The sequence below is a fragment of the Chenopodium quinoa genome, unplaced genomic scaffold, assembly GCF_001683475.1.
Source record: "Chenopodium quinoa cultivar QQ74 unplaced genomic scaffold, ASM168347v1, whole genome shotgun sequence".
NCBI lineage: Eukaryota > Viridiplantae > Streptophyta > Magnoliopsida > Caryophyllales > Amaranthaceae > Chenopodium > Chenopodium quinoa.
In genome coordinates this window covers 2187087-2212257 of record NW_018745286.1, presented here as the reverse complement: position 1 = coordinate 2212257, position 25171 = coordinate 2187087, and the positions used below count along the sequence as shown (strand labels likewise).

Genomic DNA, 25171 nt, shown 5'->3' with positions numbered 1-25171 from the left:
TTAACAATGTTTTGATGATGTATTTATGATGATGATTGTTGTATTAATCATATGTTGTTTGATTATTAATTATTTGTTGTTATTGCTTGATCACGCCCCTTTCTGCAGGTTTAAAGGGAATTTGTACTTGAAATCACGCCTAGTAAGATAAATTAATAATTGAATTTAGGTTTAATATGATTTTAATTCAAGTGATCACCAATAATAGATTTGATTGTGCATTAATAATGAACCAACATAGATTAAATAGGTTAAGGATTAACTTGATGTATGTATGTTGATCGAAAAGCGCACATGAATATCATAAGAATTGAGTAGAGGCTTATTTAGGGCGGGTTCAATCTCTTTAAGGTTGGATTCTTACCATCATCCCCGAACATACAGTCATGGTTCCGGACCACTATGGAGTTAGCGATCTTCGTGATCGTGAATGGGGTGTAACCTTCACACCCGTGAACGATTTACAAGTTCCTAAAATTTGTTGGCGACTCTTTTATCTCTAGCTTCTTTTCCTTGGAACGTCGCCATGCCTAAAATCATGAACCATAATAGGGCTCAATGATGAGTTTGAAAAATTCCCTACAATACCCCACCTTATTTTCCCTCTTTTTTTTCATATAATAAAAGTGTCAGCTATTTATTAATAATAATAATAATAATAATAATAATAATGATAATAATAATAATAATAATAATAATAATAATAATAATAATAATAATAATAATAGCCATTGGAATCATGCACGTAGAAGTGCAAAACCCGACACAAATCGAAACCGACTCGAAAAATATCCAATTTAGGTTTCAAATCGCATAAACACAATAATTTAGCGTGATTTAAATTTGAAATTAGACTCGACCCGATCTCACTGAACTTAACCTAGACACCCAAATTAAAACCTCGACATGCACCCACGCGTCACATGTACATGGTTTTACAATTTGGGAGAAACTCCAATTTTAGAGCATCCCCAAATCTTTTGTATTTTGAGCAACACAAACCACAATGGTGGGAAGCCCCAAAAAGAGGAGAGAGTGTGTCTTTGGGGAGGGTGGTGGTTCAGCATTGCTGATGCTCTTAATATACAACTTGCAAAAAAAGAAAATGGTGCAATTAAAAAAAAAAGAGAAATTATCTAATTTTAAAGGAATTTTTCAGGAGCATTTGACGCTCCAAATTACCAAGGGTTTTATTTCAAACAATGAAAAAAACATTACATTTTATTTTTGAGTTTAAAATTCAATCGCTACATAAGCAAAATTACAAATGAGATTTGAGAATTTAATTTAAATTTCCACGTAGGTTAAGGACAACATATAGTAATTTAAGATTAAATTATTTTAAAATAAAAAACTATCTTTTAATACTAAGTAGTTTATCTAAATATCTGTCAAGCGAGAAAGGGAACTCATTTTAAGTTTATTAAATTCAAATGCCATATAAGTATATCAATGAATGAGGTTGCACTTTAAATTTCCTCTAATAAAAATCGTTTTCTAATGATATCTTATACATATGTCATGGATAAAACAACTAGCTTAATATAATTAGTTAAAGTCTTGAAAGGTGAAACTCAAGACGTGGGATCATATCATGTCTACATGACTAACCCTTGCGACTCTGTTTACGCCAAAAAAATAAATAAAATCTTATACATATCTCAATATAACAAGTTTGCCATCCTACTTGTTTTAATATATACGAACGATTTCCCTTGATATTGTTGGAACAAAAATAAATTCCCATTATGCATTGATTTAAAAACAATTTTCCAAAGTATTGTCCGCGTAGGATTGGTCTTTGGTTCATCTTAAAACCGCTAATGTCATCAACAGTTTTATATTAAAACTGCTAACAATATTAGCGGTTTTCTATTTTTTAAAAATAAAGGCAAAGAGACCTATTGTTATTGATATGTGGTCTATTTGAACTTGTCAAGGTAAATGTTAACACTCTCTTTCCTACTTTTGGCTAAGGAATCTTTGAATTAACCAACGGGGCAAGGAGACCGGTTATTAGTAAAATGCAGTCTTTTTTCTAAAACTGCTTATTGTAGTAGCGGTTTGTAAACTACAATCGCTATTATCGTTAGCGGTTCTAAGCTGAAACAAAAGAAAAAAATTATCGCCTAACAACAATCCTACGTAGCGTAGTTGGGAAATTTGTTTTTAAATCGAAGCATAAAGGGAATTTATTTTTGTTTTAACAATATTATGGAAAATCGCTCCAAAATAATACAGATCATGTTGATTAAAATTTAACCAAATGGAAAAGGTTTAAAACTCCGGTTAAATATGGCTGATCTCACTAGGTGCGTAGAGTCTTCCTGCCGTCTAGGACGGTTCTCTTCGTTTTTTGATCTGCTTGTGACCATGAATATGGCTGATGACATTGTTTCTTGATACATAAACCTTAGCATAACAGAGGATGAAGGTTCTATGGTGGATTTAGGAGCAATCGAATCTGCTCTGCCGAATGAAAAATTTAACCTAATGCTTATTGGGAGAATTGTTACCGATCGTCCGTATAATGTAGAGGCGTTCAAAAGCACGATGATAAAGGTATGGGTGCTATCTGATAAAGTTTTGATTCGAGTTCTTAGCCCTAATCTTTATGCTTTCCAATTTTTCAATTGGAGGGATAAGGAAAAGGTTTTAAATGGTAGACCGTGGTGTTTCGATATTATGCTATTGATTTTGAAAGAGATTGAAGGAGATGAGCAACCTGAAAAGGGGTTATGCTGTTTCATTCACCATTTTGGATTTGAATTAAACACTTGCCATTCAATTGCCGGTCGGACAATGATGTCAAGGAGACCGTGGCAAATATGGGTGATCTGATTGAAATTGAAGAGGACCCTTTTGGGCTTGACCACTCCCGAAAAGTTAATGTCATGATTAAAGTGACTAAATCTCTTTGCCGTTGTCAAAAGATTCGAGATTAGGGGGGGTAATGAAATTATGGTTGAATTCGCTTATGAACGGTTACCATTTTTCTACTATTCTTGTGGGGCGATTGGACATTGGGAGAGGGATTGTGTGATGGTTTTTGAGGACAGCGAGAAGAAGAAATTAGGCTGGGGGAGGTGGCTAAAAGCTTCTCCTAGGCGTGGGAGGATGAAGGAGTTGGAAGAAGTTGATGAAATCCTTATGTCCCGCAATCAGCTCTTTTTTCCTAAGAATGTAGATGAGGTGGAAAGGGAAAGTAGTAGGAAGGAGGGAGCAAATGTGATTTTGCTACAGGGGAGTGATGTGGGAACAGAGAAAGAATTGGGGGAAGGGGATTATGATACTACGGTGGGTGAGTTAGAAGATTCTGGGGGTATGGTGGGGCTAGAGAAGAAAAATGACGTTGGAGTTGAGAAGAAGCAGGTGGAAAGTGAGGGGAGAGATGAATTTAATATTCTTCAATGTACTCAAGTGGGAAGTATTGGGGGAAGTAAGGGTGAAGTGGAGGGTGAGGTGGACAACCTTAATTCTCCTTTTGTTTTTATGGCAGGATATGGTAATATCTCCACTAAGGGTTGAAATAAGAAGTATAGGAAGATTGTGAGGGAAAGGGATCAGTTTGATAGCCACATGGAAGTTGAGGGGGATAAGGCTTTAGGTAAGAGGGTGAGAATGTGTGATAATGCTATGACCACATGGAAGATTGTATTGGTGACTTCAATGAAATCCTTCATCTTTCAGAGAAGAGTGGTGGGGGATGATTGTGCGAAGTGGCAAATGAACAATTTTAGAAATGCAATTAATTCATGTGCTTTGCAAAATGTCCCTTTTACAGGTTATGAATTCACTTATGATGATGGGAGGGAGGGGATTCATAATACTCGGTGCCGGCTTGATCGAGCTCTTGCTACGGATGCTTGGTTGATGAAGTTCCCAGATTCTTTGTTGATTCATCTTGATTGCGAATGGTCAGACCATGCTCCCATTAAGCTTGTTTTAGAGTTGCAAAATACTATGAAATTGGGTGAGAAACCATTTAAGTTCGAGCATATTTTGCAGACCGATTATGGTTGTGAAGGCGTGGTTCAGAATGCGTGGGAGGGGGGTTGGTCTCTTGAATCACAACTTGCACTTTGTACTGCTGATCGTAAGACCTGGAGCGAAAGTAAGTTTGGAGCTACTTTTTGTGAGCTCAGGAAGAAAAGAAGAAAACTCCAAAAGCTTAATAAAAGGGGGATTGTCAGCTCTGCAGCTTGAAAAACGTCGTGCATTAATCAGAGATATTGTGGGTTTGGTGCATAATGAGGAATTATTTTGGAAGCAACGTTCTTGGGTTTTCTTGGCTAAAGGAGGGGGTTAAAAATACTAAACTTTTTCATAAGAGAGCCTCTAGTCGAAGCGTCGAAATATGATCTTGAGTCTAAAAGATAAAGAGGGGGTAGTTCACTCTGGTAATGAGAAGATTGGAGATGTTGCCGTTTCCTATTTTAGACAGCTTTTCACATCCTCTAATCCTACTCTGATCGATCAGGCTCTCAACTTTTCTAAGCTCGTGTTACCTCTGATATGAATTTAGCTTTGCAGGCGGTGTATACAGTGGAGGAGGTGAAGTTTGCCTTGAGCCAGATGCATCCTGCTAAGGTGTCGGGACCGTATGGTATGTGCCCTTTATTTTTTCAGTTATATGTTGGCCCTTTAATGTCTAATTGTGTGTTGTCTATTCTGCGTGGTGCCCCGATTCCTCAGTTTATTAATCGTACTTATATCGCCCTTATTCCGAAAAAAAAGGATGTTGATCAAATGGTGGATTTTAGGCCAATTTCCTTGTGTAATGTGATATACAAGCTAGTTTTGAAAGTGCTAGCTAATCGGCTTAAATATTTTCTCGACGAGATTATTTCTATTAATCAGAGTGCGTTTACTCCTGGTCAATTGATTTCTAATAACATCTTTGTTGCTTTTGTGCTTTTCCATTATATGAAGAATTTGCCGAATAAGGGAGGGTGTATTGCGATGAAGTTGGATATGTCTAAGGCATTTGACAAAATAGAGTGGGATTTTCTTGAGGCTGTCTTGAGACGTTTTGGTTTTGATCAGAATTGGTGTGATCGTGTTATGGACTGTGTTCGATCGGTTTCTTTTTCTGTGCTTGTCAATGGTCGACCGACGGATGATTTTTCCCCGGGTCGGGGGATTAGGCAAGGGGATCCGATTTCTCCGTATTTGTTTATTTTGTGTGTTGAGGTTTTTACTTATCTGTTGAGGGATGCACAGGAAAGGGGTAGCTTACATGGTGTCCGCATTGCTCCGACGGCTCCGTCTATTTCTCATTTGTTGTTTGCGTATGATTGTATAATTTTTTTCTAAAGCAACGGTGGGTGATACTGAGAGAATCCAAGAGATTTTGAGGACTTATGAGTTGGCGTTGGGTTAAAAAATTAATTTTGACAAGACTACTATTTATTTTAGTAATGGGGTTCCGGTCTCTAAATGTATTGAGTTAGCTAGTATGCTCGGAGTTTGTATTGTGGATATTCATGACCGTTATCTTGGGCTTCCTACGGTGGTGGGAAGGTCTAAGAAAGTGATTACAAGATGTGTTAAGGAGAAACTTTGGAAGAAGCTACAAGGGTGGAAAGGGATGGTAATTTCTAAGGCGGGTAAGATGGTTATGATAAAGGCGGTGGCCCAATCTCTCCCTACCTACGCGATGAGTGTTTTTAAGTTTCCATCGTCTTTTTGTGATGAGTTGAGATCTCTTGTGGCAAAAGCAAGGGGATAGGAAGATTCATTGGCTTGCGTGGAAAAAGCTTTGTCGTCCTAAGAATGAGGGAGGTTTGGGTTTTCGTGACTTTAAGTTGTTCAATTGGGGATTGTTGGGTAAGCAGGCTTGGATGTTAATGTTGCAACCGGGTACCTTAGTGGAGCAAATTTTGAAGTGCCGTTATTATCCTAACTCTACTTTTATGGAAGCAGACATTGGAGTCAATCCTAGCTATACTTGGAGGGGAATTGCGGAAGCTAGATGCGTGGTTCGTAGAGGTATGAAATGGAGAGTGGGGAATGGTGAGTCTATTCGTGTTTGGACTGATCCATGGGTGCCTAATACCCAGTCGCACATGGTCATTTCTCCTCGTGGTGAAGCTCTTGTAGATATGAAGGTGTGTGATTTTATACAGTCAAGTCCTTCTACCGTTTGCTGGAATGTAGAAAAGCTTCGCCAAGTCTACCTACCTTTCGAATGTGACAAAATTCTTAGAATTCCTCTTAGCATTAGACTCCTCGAGGATAGTTTGTGCTGGGATCTAGAAAAGAATGGCGTGTATTCAGTGAGATCAGCATATCGAAATTTATTTGATGATAAATGAAAGAGTGAGGAGGCTGCCCTATCTAATGCATACTAAATCTTGAAGAAAATCTAGAAACTTCAAGTCCTGCCCTGCATCAAAAGTTTTGCCTGGAGAGCTCTGCAAAACGCTTTTCTAACTCGACACAACATACATTATCGTGTTAAGGAGCAGGATTCGGATTGCAGCATCTGTCTAAGGGATTATGAGACCACTGTTCACGCTCTCAGGGACTGTAAGTTCGCAAAAAATGTCTGGGCTAGGAGCAACTTTGCAATTGTTGCTGAGTCTCGAACCCATTGTATTATCGATTGGTGGGAAGGGTGTCTTGCTAAGTTTGATGAGGTAGAAGCAGCTGCTATTCTTACCCTTTGTTGGGCGATTTAGAGCGCTAAAAATGTATACATTATGGAAGGTGAAACCCCAAACCAGGAGAATATTGTCAATTTTGCGATGAAGACTTGTGGGGAGGTGTGTGATGAACTGAATGGCTCTCAGAGTAGGCAGAAGACTGGTATGCCATTGCCCGAAAAGTGGAGCCTCCTTGCTCTAGGTACGTTCAAAGTGAATGTTAATGCTGGTTTTTTAAGTGGCTTGGGGGTTGGTTTGGGTGCAATGCTCAGGGATGAACATGGTACCATTTGTTCGTGCTTGGTGGCTCAGTTTGCTGACAATTGGGATCCAAACATTGCGGAAGCTATGGCTGTGTTTAAGGGAATGAGTCTAGCGAGGGACTATGGGGTGCAACAGCTAGTTGTGGAGAGTGATTGTTTGACTGTCATTCAAGCCTTGCGTGACATAGCAAGTGGTTCAAGGTCTCTTCATTTGATTGTTGGTTACATTTTAGATTATTGTAAGCACTTTGTTTCTGTCAATTGGTCTTTTATGAAACGAGGAGGGAATAAAATTGCTCATTTTTTTGCTCAATTTTAACCTTGGGAGGTTGGCCAAAGAATGTGGCACGATGTGATCCCGCCTCAGGTGATGGAACTTACTACTGTTGATTTAATCAATTGAGCTTTCCCCTCGGGTCATTAAAGTAAAATTATTAAAAGCTCGTATCATTAGAGTGAAATTATTTCAACTTCGCTGCACCAAAGAGGTAATTCTCCTTATTCTTCTATCGATTAGAATCAATGTTTAATTTACATAAAACCGAGTCATCTATAATTATCGAGTATAATTGATATTTTATATTTACCTTGACTCATCTCATAAAAATACTGCATAGTAATATAATTCACGTCGAGTCAATTTCAACAAATCTAACCGGCTCGCCAATAAATGCGTTCCCCGTAACCTCGGAAGCAACCCCCCGAGGCGTCACCGTCCACTTTAACCCCCCTTATAAAAAATCCCATTGTCCTCCGCAAACCTTGCATCTCACACACTACCTTATATAGACAAACAAACAGTTTCACACCATACACACTAAAACACTCTACATCAAAACCCAAAATTTTTTTTTTCACAAAAAAAAAACACATTTTTAATTTAAAAATTCAAAAACCTCCAAACTCCCATAAAAGGATTAAAAGCTAACAATTTTGTTTTTTTTTTCCTAGTAGTTTTCTCCAAATATTCCACCAAAATTTAAAAAAAAAAAAAAAAAATGAGAGCAAGCAACCATCTAATAGGAGTAGTAAATTTTCTAACATTTCTACTCTCAATCCCAATTTTAGCAGGAGGAATATGGCTAAGTAGCAAAGCAAACTCAACAGATTGTATGAAATTTCTTCAATGGCCATTAATAGTAATTGGAGTTTCATTAATGGTGGTTTCATTAGCTGGTTTTGCTGGGTCATGTTACAGGAACACTTTCCTCATGTATCTTTACATGTGGGCAATGTTCTTCATCATAGCCGCCTTAATCGGGTTCGTAGTTTTTGCTTACGCTGTTACGGATAAAGGGTCGGGTCGACCCGTTTTAAACCGGGCTTATTTGGAGTATAATTTGGAGGATTATTCGGGTTGGCTTGAAAGGAAGGTTTCGGATCCGGGTTATTGGGCTAAACTTAGCTCTTGTATCAGGGATTCAAGGGTTTGTAGTAAAATGGGTCGGACTTTTCATGGTGTTCCTGAAACTTCTGATATGTTCTTCTCCAGAAAACTTAGTCCTATTGAGGTAATTTCTTCATTTTATTTAATTTTTTTAATTAAAGGGTAATAGTTTCCTTAATTAAAAGGGTAATTAGTATTTTATTTAGTTGTAAATTACCCTTTTTATTTTTGCTGAGCTTTACTTATTTTATCTGATTATTTGATTGGATTCATTGGTCTTTTTTATTTATTAGAAATATATTTATATTTTGCAATTACTTTTTGTTTGGATTAAAAAATTACAAGTTGTGTCACTATTTGCTGTCTTTTTGGTTGATTGGATTTTTATTTATTAAAAATGATGAATGCAATAGTTTGTGTTCTGAGGTGTATACAAATATTGGAAAAATTTATGGCGGTTGAAGTTTAACTTTAGCAATTACTGACACAGTATGCTACATTTAAAACATACTTTAACCCTCAATTATTTTAAAATTTGCAAACCTCAATTATTTTAAAATTTCCAATCTAAAAGGTTTGGGCAAAAGAAAAGGGAAACTGTTTTTCTTCCCTTTCTGTTTTATTGGGTCATCCAAATTATTATGACACTTTTTTTTTTTTTTTAAATAATGATTCATATGAAATTTCGTTCAAATTAATTTACGTGGTTGTTTTGGGTCAGTTGCATACTCGCATTTGAGTCGTTGTAACCTTGCTTTTAGTCTTTTTGATTCTAGGATCGGGTTTAATAAGATTTGAGACTCATTAATCCGAATTAGATGGTACGTGTATTAACCATTTATGTATAGTTAAAGTTTGAGTCGGGTAATTCAGATCCGATCTTTTTGGTACAAAATAATTGTTGTAGTACAAGTAAAATTCAAAAAAGAAATTAATGTTGCGTGAAGGTAGGGGTGAAAGTTCGGTATTCGGTTTGGATTACACCCCAAACCGAATCCAAACCGAATTATTTCGGTTTCGGATTTTTGAAACCGAATCCAAACCGAATTTGGATTCAATCCAATCCAATCCAAACCGAAATAATTCGGTTTTGAGAATTAAATCCAATCCAAACCGAAATAATTCGGTTTTGAGAATTAAATCCAATCCAAACCGAATTTTTATGGGCTGCTGTATTAGGCCTTAAAATCTGGGCTTTTTATTGGGCATATAATTTTGGGCCTTTTAAGGCCTAAATTTTGTACCTGTTCCTGAACAAAATTAAAGCATAAATTTTAACATACAACTTTCACAAGTCACAACCATATGCCATACTGCCATAGTAACTAAATTGTCCAGCCATACTGCCATAGACCATAGTAATTAAATACACTTACACATTGTCCACATTGAGACATAAGAACTTAACAAGTCTTAAAACTATCAAAACAGTCCACATGATGAATTGATAATAAAACAGACAAACAGTCCACAAATGAACTAGTTCAACCAACAGGGCAGCTTCATTCTTAGGCTCTTGGCAGAAACTTCAAGTCTTCAATCAATAGGGCAGCTTCATTCTTGGCAGCTAACTCTCAATCAAGCTCAACCAAGTCCGGGTTTTGACCACCAATTGTCATATTCCTCAAGTCTAATAACATTAAAAAAAAATAAACAAGTTACATAATATATATGAAATAATGAAAAAAAATAACATGATAATTGTTGTTTTATGTTACCTTCTTCAAGATCTTCAACTTCTTGTAAACACTCTTCTATATTAGGAAAGGGAGAAGAACGTAGCCAATTTTGAGCACAAACAAGTCCTTCAACGACCCTTGGAGTTAAGGAGCTCCTAAATGGGTCTAGAACCCTACCACCAGTGCTGAATGCACTCTCAGAGGCTACTGTTGAGATAGAGACAGCAAGTATATCACGGGCCATTCTTCCAATTGTTGGAAACCTAGCACTATTAAACTTCCACCACCCCAAAATATCAAAATTTTCACATTCCTCCTCCGTTTCCTCTTCTAAATATTTGTCTAACTCAATTTTTGCTTCTCCATCTTTCTCACACTTATGTTTCTTATACTTACTTTTCAATACCTGAAGCTTCTTTTGTTTGGGAGAAAATTGGGAACTGTCCATACTTGAGGACACTTCCTCCCTAATCACATCACCAGAAGAACCACGATACTCCTCATACAATGCATTCAAAGACTCTTTCAAATTATTCACCAAAACAAATGCATGCTTAGAATCATAAATTTCAATTAACATCCACTCAACATAATCTAACTTATAACGAGGATCAAGCACAACAGCAATAAAAATCAGCATGTTTATTTTCTCCGGATCACCCCAATATTTGTCATATTTCTCCTTCATTTTAGTAGCCATAAGACACATCTCCACATCATCATTTGTCATCAAATCTTTCAAAAGGACAGCAACACTCACCAATTCATGGAAAAATAAATTGGAAGTCACATGCAAAGACCCAGAGACACGCAACGTAAGATCATAAAAGACTTGTAAAAATTCAGAAAACCTTCTGACTGTTTCCCAATCCTCAGAAGTAGGGCAGCCCTTCCCCTCCCTCTCATTTAACTCAATCACATAATGAGGGTCCTCCTCAGAGTACCTCTCAAAAGCATACTCAAACACCAAAGCAGCATCCAACATTAAAAAGGTGGAATTCCACCTAGTAGGCACATCAAGGCACAACAACTTTTTAGAGTTGATTTTTTCTTCCACAACACATTTTTTAAACCTTACCAACCTAGAAGGGGATTGTTTGATGAATCTTACAGCTTGTCTCACACGAGTAATAGACTCATTAACAATTTTCAAGCCATCAGACACAACCAAATTCACAATATGAGCAACACAACGCATATGAAGGAACCGACCCTTAAGAACCCCAGCTTTCCAACCATTTATTTTCCTTCTCATATATCCTATTGCGGTATCATTTGAGCTAGCATTATCAACAGTTATGCAAAATACTTTCTCAAGTTCCCAATCAAGCAAACATTTCTCAATTTCTTTCCCAATTTCCTCCCCCTTATGACTTGATATAGGACAAAAATTCAGAATACGTTTTTGCAAATTCCAGTCATTATCAACAAAGTGAACAGTCAAGCACATGTAATTAATTTGCTGAATAGATGTCCATGTATCGGTTGTTAATGAAACCCTTGAGTTACAATTTTTTAATACCAATTTCAGCTTTCTTTTTTGAGTTAAAAAAGTTTCATAACAATCTTTAGCCACAGTAATTCTGGAAGGGACATGAAATCTAGGCTCCATTACATTACAAAATTTTTTAAAGCCTACTCCCTCAACAAACTTAAAAGGCAATTCATCAACTATAACCATCTCAGATAAAGCTTTTCTAATTACAGTTGGATCATATTTCACATAAGACAATCCACTAGTACAACCACTTTCAATTTTATTGCTTTTGAAAGACAACAAACTTTGTTTTGATTCTTTAGGAGTATTATAGGGGTACTTACGACATCTATTTATATGAGCCCACAATGGACTAGTGCCATTTCTCTTTGTACCACACTTGTATCTCATACCACAGTACTTGCAACGTGCTTCCATTCCAGTGTGTGTTTCTTCCTTGATAAAGTGCTCCCAAACCTCGGAACGATCCTTCATTCTCTTCCTCTTGGGTTTGGATTTTTCATTGTCAGATTCATGCTCCTCAATAGGGACATTCCCTTCAACATTATCCATATTTGTGGACATTCTGATAATCTGATTTAAAACAGAAAAAAGAACTCACTCAATAACCAACAATTTTTATGCAAATCTATGAAAAACAATCAATCTATCACCAGTTCGAGCATAATACAATTCGAGCATAATACAATTTCGAGCATAATACAATTCGAGCATAATAACTATTCAAAGAAAACAATCTATCACCAGTTCGAAAATAACAAAGAAAACATGCAATTCGAGCATAATACTATAATAGAACAACATATATTCTGAACTCTGAAGGAATATCATCAATTCGAGCATAATACAATTCGAGCATAATAACTATTCAAAGAAAACAATCTATCACCAGTTCGAAAATAACAAAGAAAACATGCAATTCGAGCATAATACTATAATAGAACAACATATATTCTGAACTCTGAAGGAATATCATCAATTCGAGCATAATACAATTCGAGCATAATAACTATTCAAAGAAAACAATCTATCACCAGTTCGAAAATAACAAAGAAAACATGCAATTCGAGCAGGAAAAGAGAAGTGCAAGTGAAATCTGAAATTCAAAAATAACAAACATGCAATTCGAGCAGGAAAAGAGAAGTGCAAGTGAAATCTGAAATTCAAAATAACAAAGAAAACATGCAATTCGAGCAGGAAAAGAGAAGTGAAATATGAAATATTGAAATTAAAGCATACCGGAACACTCGAACAGGTGGTCAGCGGCGGCCGGCGTTGGAACACTCGAACGGAACACAGGTGGTGAGAGGGAGAGATGAGGGAAAATCTAGGGTTTTAGTGAGGGAAAGAGATCAGAAACGAAAGAGAAGTGAAATATGAAATATTGAAATTAAAGCATACCGCCATACCGGAACACTCGAACAGGTGGTCAGCGGCGGCCGGCGTTGGAACACTCGAACGGAACACAGCCACAGGTGGTAAGTAGGAAAGCAGGAAGTAGTGAGGTGGTGGATTGGTGGTGGTGGACGAACGGAGTGACTGAGTGAGGTGGTGAGAGGGAGAGATGAGGGAAAATCTAGGGTTTTACTTTTAGTGAGGGAAACGGCTGAGATTCTGAGAAATGGGCTTATAAATTTAGGGTTTGAGTATATATACGTAGGAAAATGGGCTGAGAAATGGGGCTTATTTCGGTTCGGTGTTCGGTTTTCGGTTTTTAAAATCCCAAAACCGAATCCAAACCGATATAATTCGGTTTTCATTTTCTCAAACCGATCCAAACCGAAAACCGAACAAAACCGAACCGAATTGCTTATTCGGTTCGGTTTGGTTCGGTTTTCGGTTTTTATCCAAACTACTTTCACCCCTACGTGAAGGGGTAGTAATATACTAATAAATATCTTAACTTTAAGTTAGATTGGTGATTGATAGAGAGTATGGTTCATCATGGTGAAAGCTTATCTGTGATGAATGCAAAAATTTGGGATGCATCACATGGGGTGTGGAGGGCCATGCACTATCACTAAATTAGAGATGAAAGAAGATATTTTAAAACATTAAAATAGGAAATTATTTGGACTCTTGCATGTTTATATAACGTAGATTAATGATTTAGTCAACTAGGCATAGCAATATATGATTATATAATACAAATATATGTCTTGAAAATTATTGCAAGAAAAAAATGAATTCTAATTGTTAGCTTTTATAAAGACCAAAAGATGATAAGTATATCCTACCGGTCACCACTAAATTAACGATTTATATACATGTAACTATAATTACAACAAAGTTACACTTGGCTAGTGGATATGGCGTTGATCTCTTTTGATTTTCCGTGGACTATGTTTTTTTTTTTTTACAAGAGCAAATGATGAAACCATAAAACATTCCTACTGCAAATTAGCGAGATTAATCCGGCAGTTTCTAGCTATGTCATTGGCCTTTCCGTGGACTATTGAGGTTTGCATTTGGGTTTATAATAGAAATCGAAGCTTTGCGATCCTTCTGGATTTGAGGAGATTCGAGTTTCATAAAATGATGATATAAACAAATATTTGTGTGTGGGGCCAGGTGCATAGAATATCCACTAATAAAAGCAAGCCTTAGCTACTAATAATACTATTACGTATGGGATATTTTTTTTTCTTTCTTTTAACTTTTGAATATGCGATAGATATACATGCATTTGCTACTTTATTGTGTCTATTTCACGGCGAAAAATAGTTTATTGAGGTATTTGGAATCTTGCTGAGAAGGCATTCGTATGCCCCTTTGTTTGTTTTGTAGTCCATGGAGTCTAAAATAGTCCGTTTCACTTTACCTACCTTCTCTACGCTTCGTTTGACCCCAACTTGCTTCCCAAAGGCCACTTTATCTAAAAAGACAAATAAAAATAGATGTATACAAAGTATTATTAATTGAAGTTTTGTTGATTAGAATTTTATATGAGTACATGTCTACTTGTTACGTGCATAAATTTTTATGCAAAAATATAGAGGATAAAATAATTTTCTTACAAAGTTAGATGATGTTTTGCTCATCCGATTTCATTTAATTTAAAGAATAATAAGTTCAGATAAGAATTTATTGAGGAAGTTGTAAAAATTTATGAAAGTGTTATTTTGAAATTTCACGCTAAAACAACTTAATTTTATACATGTTCTTTCAAAACTTGAAAAGATTTTAAACTTGTACTTGAAAAGATTTTAAACTTGTACTTATTTTTAAACAAAAAATCCCTTTCTTTTTTGGGCGAAGGTTTTCATCTACTGATTTTTAATCCACTTTAATTCAACAATCCTATTTAACTCCAACTAAGTTTTCATCTACTTACCCTAAACAATATATTATTTGTACTATATTTTTATATTCATCTTAATCAACAATATCCTACCACAACTCATATTGTTAAGATACGTGTCCAAAATTGAATATCGTATACAGGAACAGAGGGAGTAATTTTTATTTTCTTCTAACCGAATGTTGCAAGGACAAATGAAGTATGGTCAAGTGTTGGCAAGATGTCATACACTCACTTATCTTGCGAATAATGTGCAGAAGAGAAGTAAATAGTCAAAGTAATGCTTTTAAAAAATCCTTATTACATGATTTGGGTTGGTGAGATGTCAAAAACTCATACGAACACTCATACATCAAGCAAATCAATCAAGACAAAGGTCAAGTGAGATATTATAACACTTAAGAGAAAATTTGATTTGGATAGATTTAACAACATTATGATAACTATGAGTTTGCTCACTATATATAAAATTCTTGTAGATATTTTAGTTTAAAACCCAAAAAAACAAATGTTTGATAGGTCAACGAGGTGGAAAATGGCATTTATTTAAAAGATTAATGCTCTTAAAGTTAAGAGTTAGGTATACTTATGGCCTATTATTAGGTTTCTCTTTAACTTATGGCTTTATTGGCTTATAGTCATGAACCTGTTATTGTTAACACAGTGATTTTGGATAATTTCATGTTTATATAGTACTAATAATATCCTAGTTCAAACTTTGCCTAGATTTCAAAGTCATCATTGAAATACTGCATATTTGTGAAGTATTGGACATTATATGTTTGGATCAATTCATATCGATAACACAATTATCAAGCAAGGCTTAATCCAGTAAAAATATTTGTATTAAGGTTGTGAGATCAAATTTCACTAGAGATTGAGATTTGGGATTCTTTACCCTGCTTCTCACACCCAAAGGGCCTAACCTGCTAACCCAAGTTAGTTTGGCCGGTGAGAGGAATTTCACAAATAAATGAATGTGATTCATCTATATAGTCTAATTTGTAATTGAAAAAAATGAACTTAAGATGCATGATTTTAATTTCAAAAGTAAGATGTATGAAGAATCTAAAGTTAAATTAAAAAGTGATTACTAAGTTGGGCCTTTTCTTATAGTTGAGGACTATATAAGGTACATATATTCTAACGCTCTAGTGGGCCACTCTTTACAAACAACATAACACATACAGTTTCAGACTTGCAGTTCCATGAAAATATGTTAACTTTGACAACAAAAATAACGATGCTTTCTGCATCATTAAAACGGTGTATTCTTGTTTTTTTCCACACACAGGAAAGTTGCCCATTACCCAATTTAGGTGATGTATGACTTCTTGAAGGGCCATATGTTTGACAACCCATAAAGAAAAGTACCTATTAGAGCTACCTGGTTGTTTCTATGTTCGTCATCCTTTTCCTATGAGTAAGGCGAAATAGCTAACATGTTTATTACTCTGTATTTAACACCAAATAAATATATTGGAGTAGAGTTTTTTTTTGTTTATCTCTTATAAGCAACTTTATGTCGGTTTTTGTTACTCCGTAGGTATTTTAATGTCGATTCAGATGGTGTTACGTGAACATTTTGGATTAATTCCTTTTATTTTCAACTACTACATGAAAAGACTTGGGTCCCAGTACGTTTTTTTCTTGTGGCTTACATCAATTACTGCTTAAACACAATCTATCTTTTTCCTGTAGCTCTTTTAACCCTTGATTTCCCCGTCTCCAAAACCATATGTTTTCTCCTGTAAGCAACAAATCTTCTTGTTACAATCAAATTTGGCACTAATTTCATGTCGACAAAGTCATTCTATTATTCATGGTAGGAATACTTTCTCCTCAATCCAACCACATATGGCCCTACATTAACCAGAAGCTTATTGTTCCTTTATTACTGTGGCTCATTAATGAATATATATGATCCATGTAGAAACATTCTATTTACTATTTTTTTTCTTATTAGACAGTGGAAGTAATTTATCTGAAACTGATTTAGCTCAATTCTGGCTCGAGTTATAAATGAACTGATTCGACCCATAAAATTAGTAACTATTTGACTGCAAACCTAAAAATGACACGATCTGAACTGAAACCAAAACTGGATCAATCAATCTATTTTCTAGCTTAATTGCTTCTCAAAAAATGACTTGTATGTAAGATTAGCTACTGGATAAATAAGTATGTTTTCTTCGCATTATTCCCCCCCTCCTAACTTTAGTACTAATGATGCTTACAATATCTCTGATTCTCTCTGTATCTCTGGCCATTTTGGCAGTCTGGGTGTTGCAAGCCACCAACAGATTGTGGTTATGGATATGTGAATGAAACCTTATGGGGACCAGGAGGTGGGCTCGTAGGAACCAACTCAGACTGTGGAAGATGGAGCAATGACCAACGACAGTTGTGTTACGATTGTGACTCCTGCAAGGCTGGTGTCCTCGCAAGCTTGAAGCACAGTTGGAGAAAGGTGTCTGTGATCAACATTGTCGTATTAATACTCCTGGTCATCTTCTACGTTATCGCTTATGCAGCTCTCCGAAACAACAAGAGGATGGACAATGACGAGTCCTATGGCGAAACCAGGATGACCAAGTCACACCCTACTGCAATGCATTTCTAAAACCATCTATGATTGCGGTAGCGATTTCTGTTGTTTAAATATATTGGGACAGAAATGGAGCGTATGTACGTTCTCCAAGGCTTCATATTTGGCGAATGTCATTTTGTTTTTTCTCAAGGTTTTTTGTATGGAGGGATTGGTTTGGCGTATAGATTGTACAAGGGATGTACTTTATCATCAAGATATGTAACTATTTTGTGGATCTCCGAACTGGGGAGTGTATGAACTTTGTATCCAACATGAAATAGCTTAAATTTGTAGAAAATATATGCTGTTTTGTTATATATTTGGATCATTAACGACGCTAAACTAATACAAGGAAAACTATCAATGTAGAGTTAGAGGCTTAGAGTGCTAAGAAACATGTTATTGCAACTAAGTGGTTATTTGGTAGACATAAAATTACGTAGGAAGTGGGGTAAAATTTGTTAAAAGTTCATGTGCTTTCTTAACTCAACAAACCAAAACAAGAAGATTGTAATTGAAAAACTAGCAAATTTTTTTTCATACTCCCTCAGTCCTTTATTCGTTCGAATTGATTATTTTGTTATTTTAAAATAGTTATAATTTTCATTATTTCAATTTTGATAATTACACTTTATGCATCCACATCTCACTAAAGTAATCACATGCATCTTTTATTCAGCTAAACCACAAATACTTTATGCTTTTTTTCTCCACTAAATTCAATATAAATCATTATTCTAGTTCGCTAAAAAGAATATTTATAGAGGACATGAAGATTAATACAAGACAATTACAACATAACAAGATGCAATTCAATACACTTTCTATAACAAAATTTTCATTATTTCTCCTAGTGATAGGGGCGAGGAGACTATACGATCAATCAGACATTGCAAGAGCAAAGTTTTGGTCCTCGGGCTTAAGCTGAGAGTTTGCATCCTTACACTCCAACGAACATTTTCGATCGAGAGCATCCATAGTTTTCAGAGGCACCGGTATCATACTACCCTGTCCCTGTTCCAAAGAAATTTGCAACAAAATCTATTATGAATAAGTCACTTGTAACTATTACTAGTTCTTATTAGAGTACTACATAAGAAGACCATTTGGAATGTACATCATACAATGAACCGAGAAACCTTGCATCAGATAATCTGTCTAGAGTTTGTGGAAAACTCACTAATTAAGCAACTTCACAAGAAATGAGTTCTTACTAGTTACTACTCCCTTAATTATAGGGGTCAAGTCTGCATCTATTAGTTATTCACTTATTCTCTTGTTATTCACGTGTGACTATTAATATTTCATCGGTATGTGTATGTTTAAGTGACAAGTAAGGAGGGAGCATCTTGCAACATAGATCACGACTTTAAGACTGAAGTTGCTAAATGAGATGACAATGCACCAAGGCACATATGCCTTTGTCCTATGGGTGTTCGGTAAAAGTTTTGGGGGTGATATTCAAGACCTAGGATTAAAGGGTGCTAGGTAAAAGTTTTGGGGGTGATATTCAAGACTTAGGATTAAATCCCGTCAACATCATTGCCCTTGTGGTTCTCTCTATACCAAATGAGCTTAGAATAGTTTTTTTTAAATCTCAAACAAATTCCTTGTGTTCAATGATACCAAAAAAAAAAAGGGAAAAGGGTATCAAATATAAGGCAAAATAGCTAGTCTTGGTCCTACCTGCCATTCAACTTAGATACAAAGTAGCAGCAAAATCAAATTGCAGTGTGCAATATAGTACTTGCAACAACACAATATCTTTAGTAGATAAGCGAAAAGCCCTTAATCGACGCAATATAATAGCCACATTGTCTCAATCCTTCATAATAATCAAGGACACAAATACAATTAGAATTCACCATAAGACTCACATGAGATTTGTACATTTCTCATACATCCCTCCTATCGCTCATTCTAAGTAGGGCCATCTTGAGAGATCAAATCGTACGTTACAGTAAAATGCTAACAACTGTATCTTAACATCCCATGAAACTAAAATAGTACTGGATGGAAGATTGGGAGGAGTACTTATCCTTAGTAATGACCAACAGGCTAACATACAAGTAACAAGTCTGGAAAATCGTTATTAGGCCTCACATAGCTCGCATTCTAAGAGGAGACTCGAACTCTTTCAATAAAGATCTAAAGATCACATTTTTGCTAGCATCTGATCGAGAATAAATAGACCTGAATATGGTCAGAAATTGTCATTGGAATCTGGTGGAATACCTTCCATGTACAAACATCTTAATCTCCAAGCCTTATATTACAGGTTGCTGATTTAATTTCCAAGTTCCATTTTAAAGGACAAATTAACAATATTAAAAGCAGAAAATTAACCAAATTTCAGGGGAAAAAAAAACCCAGCATGCTCTAACAAAGAATAGGAATTTCTATTAAAATGAACAAGTTCTCATGTGCCTGGAGATTATTGGTTAAAAAGTTGCAAGCACACAACTTTTGCGAGTTCAGGCTATAGCCAAAACTGCAAGTTTATAACGAGGTCATCATACTTCTGATATTAATGATAAGAGTAACAGAATGTTACAGGTGGGGTGAGTAAGCGCGTTCTATCTGCATCAAATTTAAATAAACAAATCCTACCTCATTGGATGATGAATAAAGTTGTTCCTCAAGTTCACGCAACATTTCGATGCTCATCCCATGCCATTCATCAATCCAGGCAAAAATATTGCTGTGTGTTTCAAGAAAAAGCGCCCTCTCACCCTTTCAAAGAGTTTGCATGTACATAAGTAGCATACAAAGTACAAAAAACTAGCCAACTTATTTCAAATTAACCATAATAATATTCAGACATTTAAAGACACAACATTTGCAAACTACATATATTCAGCTTCAAAGACTTACAGCATTAACATCTCAACAGCTAAAAGTAAGTGCCCTTATATCAAGGAATACTATCACACTTAACTTATTAGAGAAAATTGGTGATTATATGTTTATATTTGAGGTCAACAAATGTTTGTAAGTAAGACCCATTGCAAGCCAGATAATAAATTGCACTTCAACCTTTAAGCCTAAGCACTACATTATATACGAAGTGTATGTATGTAACATATAACCTAGAACCTAGCGTACACGAATTGCACCCTTACGCCTAGCATGAAAATTGATAATAATTAGGGAATAATGAGAATCTCCCAATACTACATAATGAATTGGTTTATCCTAGTAACAATATTAGGTAAAATTAGTGCTAGTAGTACAAAAGGTTTAATGTATCAAAGCAATATCTCTTAGGTCATTAGGTCATGAGATATTCAGCTTAGTTGCTTATTGATTTTAAGATGGTTGTGATAAAACATCACATGATAGTACCCCATGTTTGCCTGAGTAAGCCGATAATATCAATGCTAATTTGCTACCACACCTCTCATAACGAGGAAATTGCCGTCTTATATAACCTTAGTTCTAAGGAAATCAGTTAAAGACTCGAGCTACTATAAGTGTATGTAAAAGAGAAGAAGGATTGATGCCACTTACTGCCATCAGCACTTGCTCCAATCGTTTACCAAATCCCCAGTATGGAGCATCAACCGTTACTAATTTATATGCTGTCATAACAGGGTTGCAGCGATCCTGCATACATCAACAATGCCCAAATAACAACATTAAGAGGTATACTCTTCAGTAAAATCTTGCAGTCTAGTCAGATAAATATTACTAAAATCAAATTTTCACTCTAGTTTTCAGACTTTATTCCTCACATATCAATATCATAATTCCAGAATTTTTATATGTGAATATTCTGTAAGAGACTTTCAAGTTTCAGAAAATAAGTGGTTATAAATTAAAAGACCACTTCGTATAATAGATGCACCAACTAGAAAAGAGCGTTATAATTTTTTTTATTAATATTATGGAGTATATGATCTATGTGTTGGGCATTAAGTTAACAATCATTTTTTTTTTTTTTTTATAAAATTATGGATTTACGAATTATTTAACCCAATCAAAAAGACTTCTCATGTCTGCTATGAGGTCACTTATAACTCATGCTTTAATTTAGGAGGGAGCTGTAAGAGGAGAAACCGACTTAAGTGGCTTCCACTTTAGTGTATCATATAGATTTAAGGATAGAGGAGTTGATGGTACGAGGTCCTACTTCAATATTGCACAAGAATGACAAGTAGGAATGAAATAGAGGGGGTCAGAATGAGAAATTGTAGTTTTACTCTCCAGCCTTCCACCAAAGGTCCACGATTGGTCCTTGTTGATTTGAATTTGGATAAATCGACATTACAGCTACCAACCAAATAGCTCCAATAGTCCCTTACAGATGATGCAATATCAATAACTTCCACCTGCCTCGATGCCAGCTGATCTTTGTTTAGACCGTGTACCTGTAAAATCACAACTACTAGTCAGGAGTGGCCACCGGCCAGTGCAGTCCACAAGTGACTTGGAACAAGATATACATTGCAGATATCAGTTTTAGCATAGATGTCCTCTCTCCCTATTTTGAAGCGTGTTTTGATGGTTCATGTTATTTTCTCATTAAGTAGCTCAAGTATGTAATTACGAGTCCATATGAAACTAGAATCCATAGAAAGTCTGCAATAGCAACAAATTCAATAACACCTACAGTTTCTGATTTTCCATTATCTGCAACGTGAATCGTATCAATAGTAAGAAGCAGCTTGCTCAAGCTTGAACACTATATAATAAGGAACTAGTTAGCTGATGAATCATCAAAGAAAAACGCTTTAGAAATTCAAGATTATGTCAGCAGGACACATACCTTAATCACTAGTGTTCAGGGTCCAGTTGCATATACACAGAACATTCATATCAGTATATATTATAAGAATAACAAGTTTGTGAGAAGAAAACAAGATTTTGAATATATGATAACCTGATTTGCATTTGGGATATGCATTCCAGGCTTCCTCTTTCAGAAGGAGGGAATCTGCTGGTGCAAATGTGGTAAGCCAAGAGGGGATTTTGCTGCAGAAGCAGAATATGTCGTGAATGAAGTGAAATTAGCTAATGCCATGCAACTTAAAGAAGAACCAGAAGTTAATAAGGGCGACTTCTGATTTTACGTTTTCTACAATGATAAGAAACAATGTAATGTAAAGCAGCCATGACTATGAAAGCATAATTCATGCATGGTGCAGAAGCAGCAGAGCTGCCAGAATATTAAACTAGTGAAAGATTAAAAGGAGAAGAAAATGATTGATTAAATGAGTAAGAAGTTATAAGAAAACTACTACAATTTAAAACATCTAAAAAGCTAGTGAAAAATTAAGACTTCTCTTAAAAGAAAGCAAAAACTCCCAGACAAAAATAATAAATGAAACTGGATGCAACTCAAAGTTTTTGAATGAGACTATATCAGAGTGTGATAGGTTCGAAAATAGAGTGATTATTTGCATCATGTTCTGTTGATTAAACAAAATAAAACTATAAAGCAGTTAGCGAATTTAACAAAAAAAACATGTTAACAAAGCACGTACGCAAATGTAGGGTGAAAATAAAATGAAATAAAATGTCCTATTTGAGTATCTGTAGCTGTTAGTCATGTTGGTTCTAGTATTAGAATTTGGTGTGGCTAATTGAAATAAGTTTTTCTTGTTTACGATTATGATCAAAATTTCACATCATTCCAGCACATTTAAGAAAAATATGGAGAAATTGAAGAGCAGGCAACACATAATGTGCACAAATAGATGTTTGTTAAAGCATGGGGGACTTCGAATGGTCCAGACTTATTCACATGTCAGACAATCTTTATAGAACTTCGAATGATCCGCATACTTATTTACAGTTAGAGTTTAATAATACCTCTGGAAACTATATACTTTTGATGTGTAATGACCCTTTCCAATTATGTTGTCCTCAAAAGGTCTATTCTCCAGGACATCAACTCCTTCTGTATTTGTTGTATTCTCCTGTTGCATTTTTAGAACCATATACATTTGTGCAACCTCATACTGCAGATAACAGAAAACATGAGAGGAATATATCATTAGACCAACTAGAGACAAAATTTCAGAAACTCAATCAGTAGAAGTTGGACATTCTCAATCTTGATTTTTCACCTCAGCTAGTGACATAGGCATGATAATTCGACTAGACGACACCCAATCATCAACAGGTCAGAGTCAAGGAAATTCTTAGAAACATATTTGATCATGAAATGTATCAACTAGAAAGTAATATTTACTTGAATAAAAAGTAATGCCAAGTAACAAGCTGAATTTGAATAAAACCAACGAACACATGGATTTATAGCAGTTCACATAGACATGATAATGTTACTAAGTTTGTACAGAACTTAATTTAGCCAATTTCCTAGAACAATGAAAAGCTGATTAAAATAAAATGAACTGCAGCTAGTTACATTTAGTGAAACTTTCACAATCTGAACAAATTTTGTTGTATGCAACACAGTTAATACACTAGAATACCATATTTAACCTCAAATTACATTGATTAATTGAAATTATTTCATAACCGTATTACTCCGTGAAATTTTCATCTCATGTCTTATAAACTTAAAATGATAAGCCTAATTACTCCAAATTTTCAGATTGGGAAACATAATCATAATGCTTAACAACTAAAAACGCAAAAAAAAAAAAAAAAAAAAAAAAAAACCTCATTATGAAATTGATTGTTACGACAATAATACAAATTGAACTAGTAATGTAACAATTAAATCTAAACTGAGGTAGTAACTTTCTTGGGGCAATATTAAGAACAAAGGGCAAGTTCTATCAGCAACAACAAAGATGATAGATTGATGGAAGATTATTATGTTTTTATGTAACACTTACCATACAAAATAAAGAATGTGATCATTGCAAATCAAATGCACAACCATTAAAGGAAAAACTATATTCAATAAAGCTTTAAAAATGAAGCATAAATAATAAGTACATATAGAGGATACAATTCCTTAATTTGAACCATATTTCTTTCTTCCACCAAAAAATGTGCACTTCCTGTAACTCAAGCAGCTCAATTCCTCTGATCAACCAAAGTTACTTTCTTGCAAAAAAAATTAAAAATATAAGATGGGAAACTTTTGAAATTCTATAAAATTATTAATATTAAAAGAATATGAGATGAATAAAATAAATTTTGAATTTTTTGTTTTTTTTTTTTTGGTTTTTGGGTTATCTTCTAGAGAGGTAAGAAACTAATAACAGGATATTGAAGAGATTATTGGAATATTATTGGTTTAATAGTGGAAATAGTCAGCTGTTTGTTTTAGGTCCAAAAGATTATGAACCGTTGATTAGTAAATTTTTCTTAGCGTTACAAAATTGTTGTGTGAAGTTAACAAGATTGAAGAAAGAATGGCGTCAAAATATGAGGTTTGCAAAAATAGTAAGGTTAAGTTGCCCAAATAGATTGTTTTGGAGTGAGCAAAAGTTGAATATAACTTTCCATTTTTGTGTTTAGAAATGTGGTGGAAGTTATTACATGTGCCTATCTTTCATGAAACTTCTGAAACACTTTCGGTTATGTTGATGTTTGAATTTGTATGGGTGTGAATGTGTGATGTACTACGAGTTTCCTCGCGGAGTCGCGGTCACACGGTTTTAAGAGCATGAACATGTAAGAGAAAATATTATCTTTTCTCGACTTTCTCTTCTCCTTGATAAAATTCTCTTTGATTTTTCAACAAGTTTTTATATAAGTAGGATTAAGTTAGGATTTGGTATCAAGATTTACTATGACCATTAATATTTGTAATTATATGTAAATAGAAATTATAAAATCTAATTTTATAAAGCTAAATTATTATTACTATTATTATTATTTTTT

The 25171-nt window shown here is 35.0% G+C and overlaps 3 protein-coding genes across 4 annotated transcripts; 2 read left to right on the top strand and 1 right to left on the bottom strand.

Moving 5' to 3' along the window:
• The first annotated feature begins 3579 nt into the window (after positions 1-3579).
• Positions 3580-6683, top strand: LOC110711934. The gene is made up of 5 exons (XM_021890371.1): positions 3580-4114; positions 4526-5291; positions 5419-5593; positions 5721-6278; positions 6372-6683. Exons 1-5 carry the CDS (start codon positions 3580-3582, stop codon positions 6681-6683), a joined length of 2346 nt encoding a protein of 781 aa, XP_021746063.1.
• A 1225-nt stretch (positions 6684-7908) lies between these two features.
• LOC110711833 (tetraspanin-3-like) lies at positions 7909-17682 on the top strand. Its single transcript, XM_021890266.1, has 2 exons — positions 7909-8421; positions 17054-17682. Exons 1-2 carry the CDS (start codon positions 7909-7911, stop codon positions 17396-17398), a joined length of 858 nt encoding a protein of 285 aa, XP_021745958.1. The 3' UTR covers positions 17399-17682.
• A 374-nt stretch (positions 17683-18056) lies between these two features.
• Positions 18057-24850, bottom strand: LOC110711999 (phosphatidylinositol transfer protein 1-like). Of its 2 annotated transcripts, none has more exons than XM_021890433.1 (10): positions 24291-24849; positions 23437-23467; positions 23180-23328; positions 22248-22339; positions 22134-22141; positions 21978-22049; positions 21568-21735; positions 20876-20971; positions 19976-20098; positions 18057-18379 (listed from the first exon to the last, which is right to left on the bottom strand). In XM_021890433.1, the coding sequence occupies exons 1-10, from the start codon at positions 24308-24310 to the stop codon at positions 18245-18247; spliced, it is 894 nt and encodes a 297-aa protein (XP_021746125.1). In that variant the 5' UTR covers positions 24311-24849; the 3' UTR covers positions 18057-18244. The 2 variants fall into 2 exon arrangements, with proteins under 2 accessions (XP_021746125.1, XP_021746126.1); XM_021890434.1 differs by lacking the exon at positions 18057-18379 and adding an exon at positions 18388-19558 and having other exon boundaries at positions 24291-24850.
• Positions 24851-25171: the final 321 nt, after the last annotated feature.

Excerpts from the sequence above, each read along its gene's own strand:
- LOC110711934 (XM_021890371.1), top strand. The coding sequence starts at position 3,580 with ATGGAAGTTGAGGGGGATAAGGCTTTAGGTAAGAGGGTGAGAATGTGT. Across the intron at positions 4,115-4,525 it reads TCGTAAGACCTGGAGCGAAA|CTTTGCAGGCGGTGTATACA; the intron begins GTAAGTTTGGAG and ends ATATGAATTTAG. Across the intron at positions 5,292-5,418 it reads ATTTCTCATTTGTTGTTTGC|TAATGGGGTTCCGGTCTCTA; the intron begins GTATGATTGTAT and ends TATTTATTTTAG.
- LOC110711833 (XM_021890266.1), top strand. The coding sequence starts at position 7,909 with ATGAGAGCAAGCAACCATCTAATAGGAGTAGTAAATTTTCTAACATTT. Across the intron at positions 8,422-17,053 it reads GAAAACTTAGTCCTATTGAG|TCTGGGTGTTGCAAGCCACC; the intron begins GTAATTTCTTCA and ends CCATTTTGGCAG.
- LOC110711999 (XM_021890433.1), bottom strand. The coding sequence starts at position 24,310 with ATGGTTCAAATTAAGGAATT. Across the intron at positions 23,329-23,436 it reads TGCCTATGTCACTAGCTGAG|TATGAGGTTGCACAAATGTA; the intron begins GTGAAAAATCAA and ends TGTTATCTGCAG. Across the intron at positions 21,736-21,977 it reads ATAATGGAAAATCAGAAACT|GTACACGGTCTAAACAAAGA; the intron begins GTAGGTGTTATT and ends GTGATTTTACAG.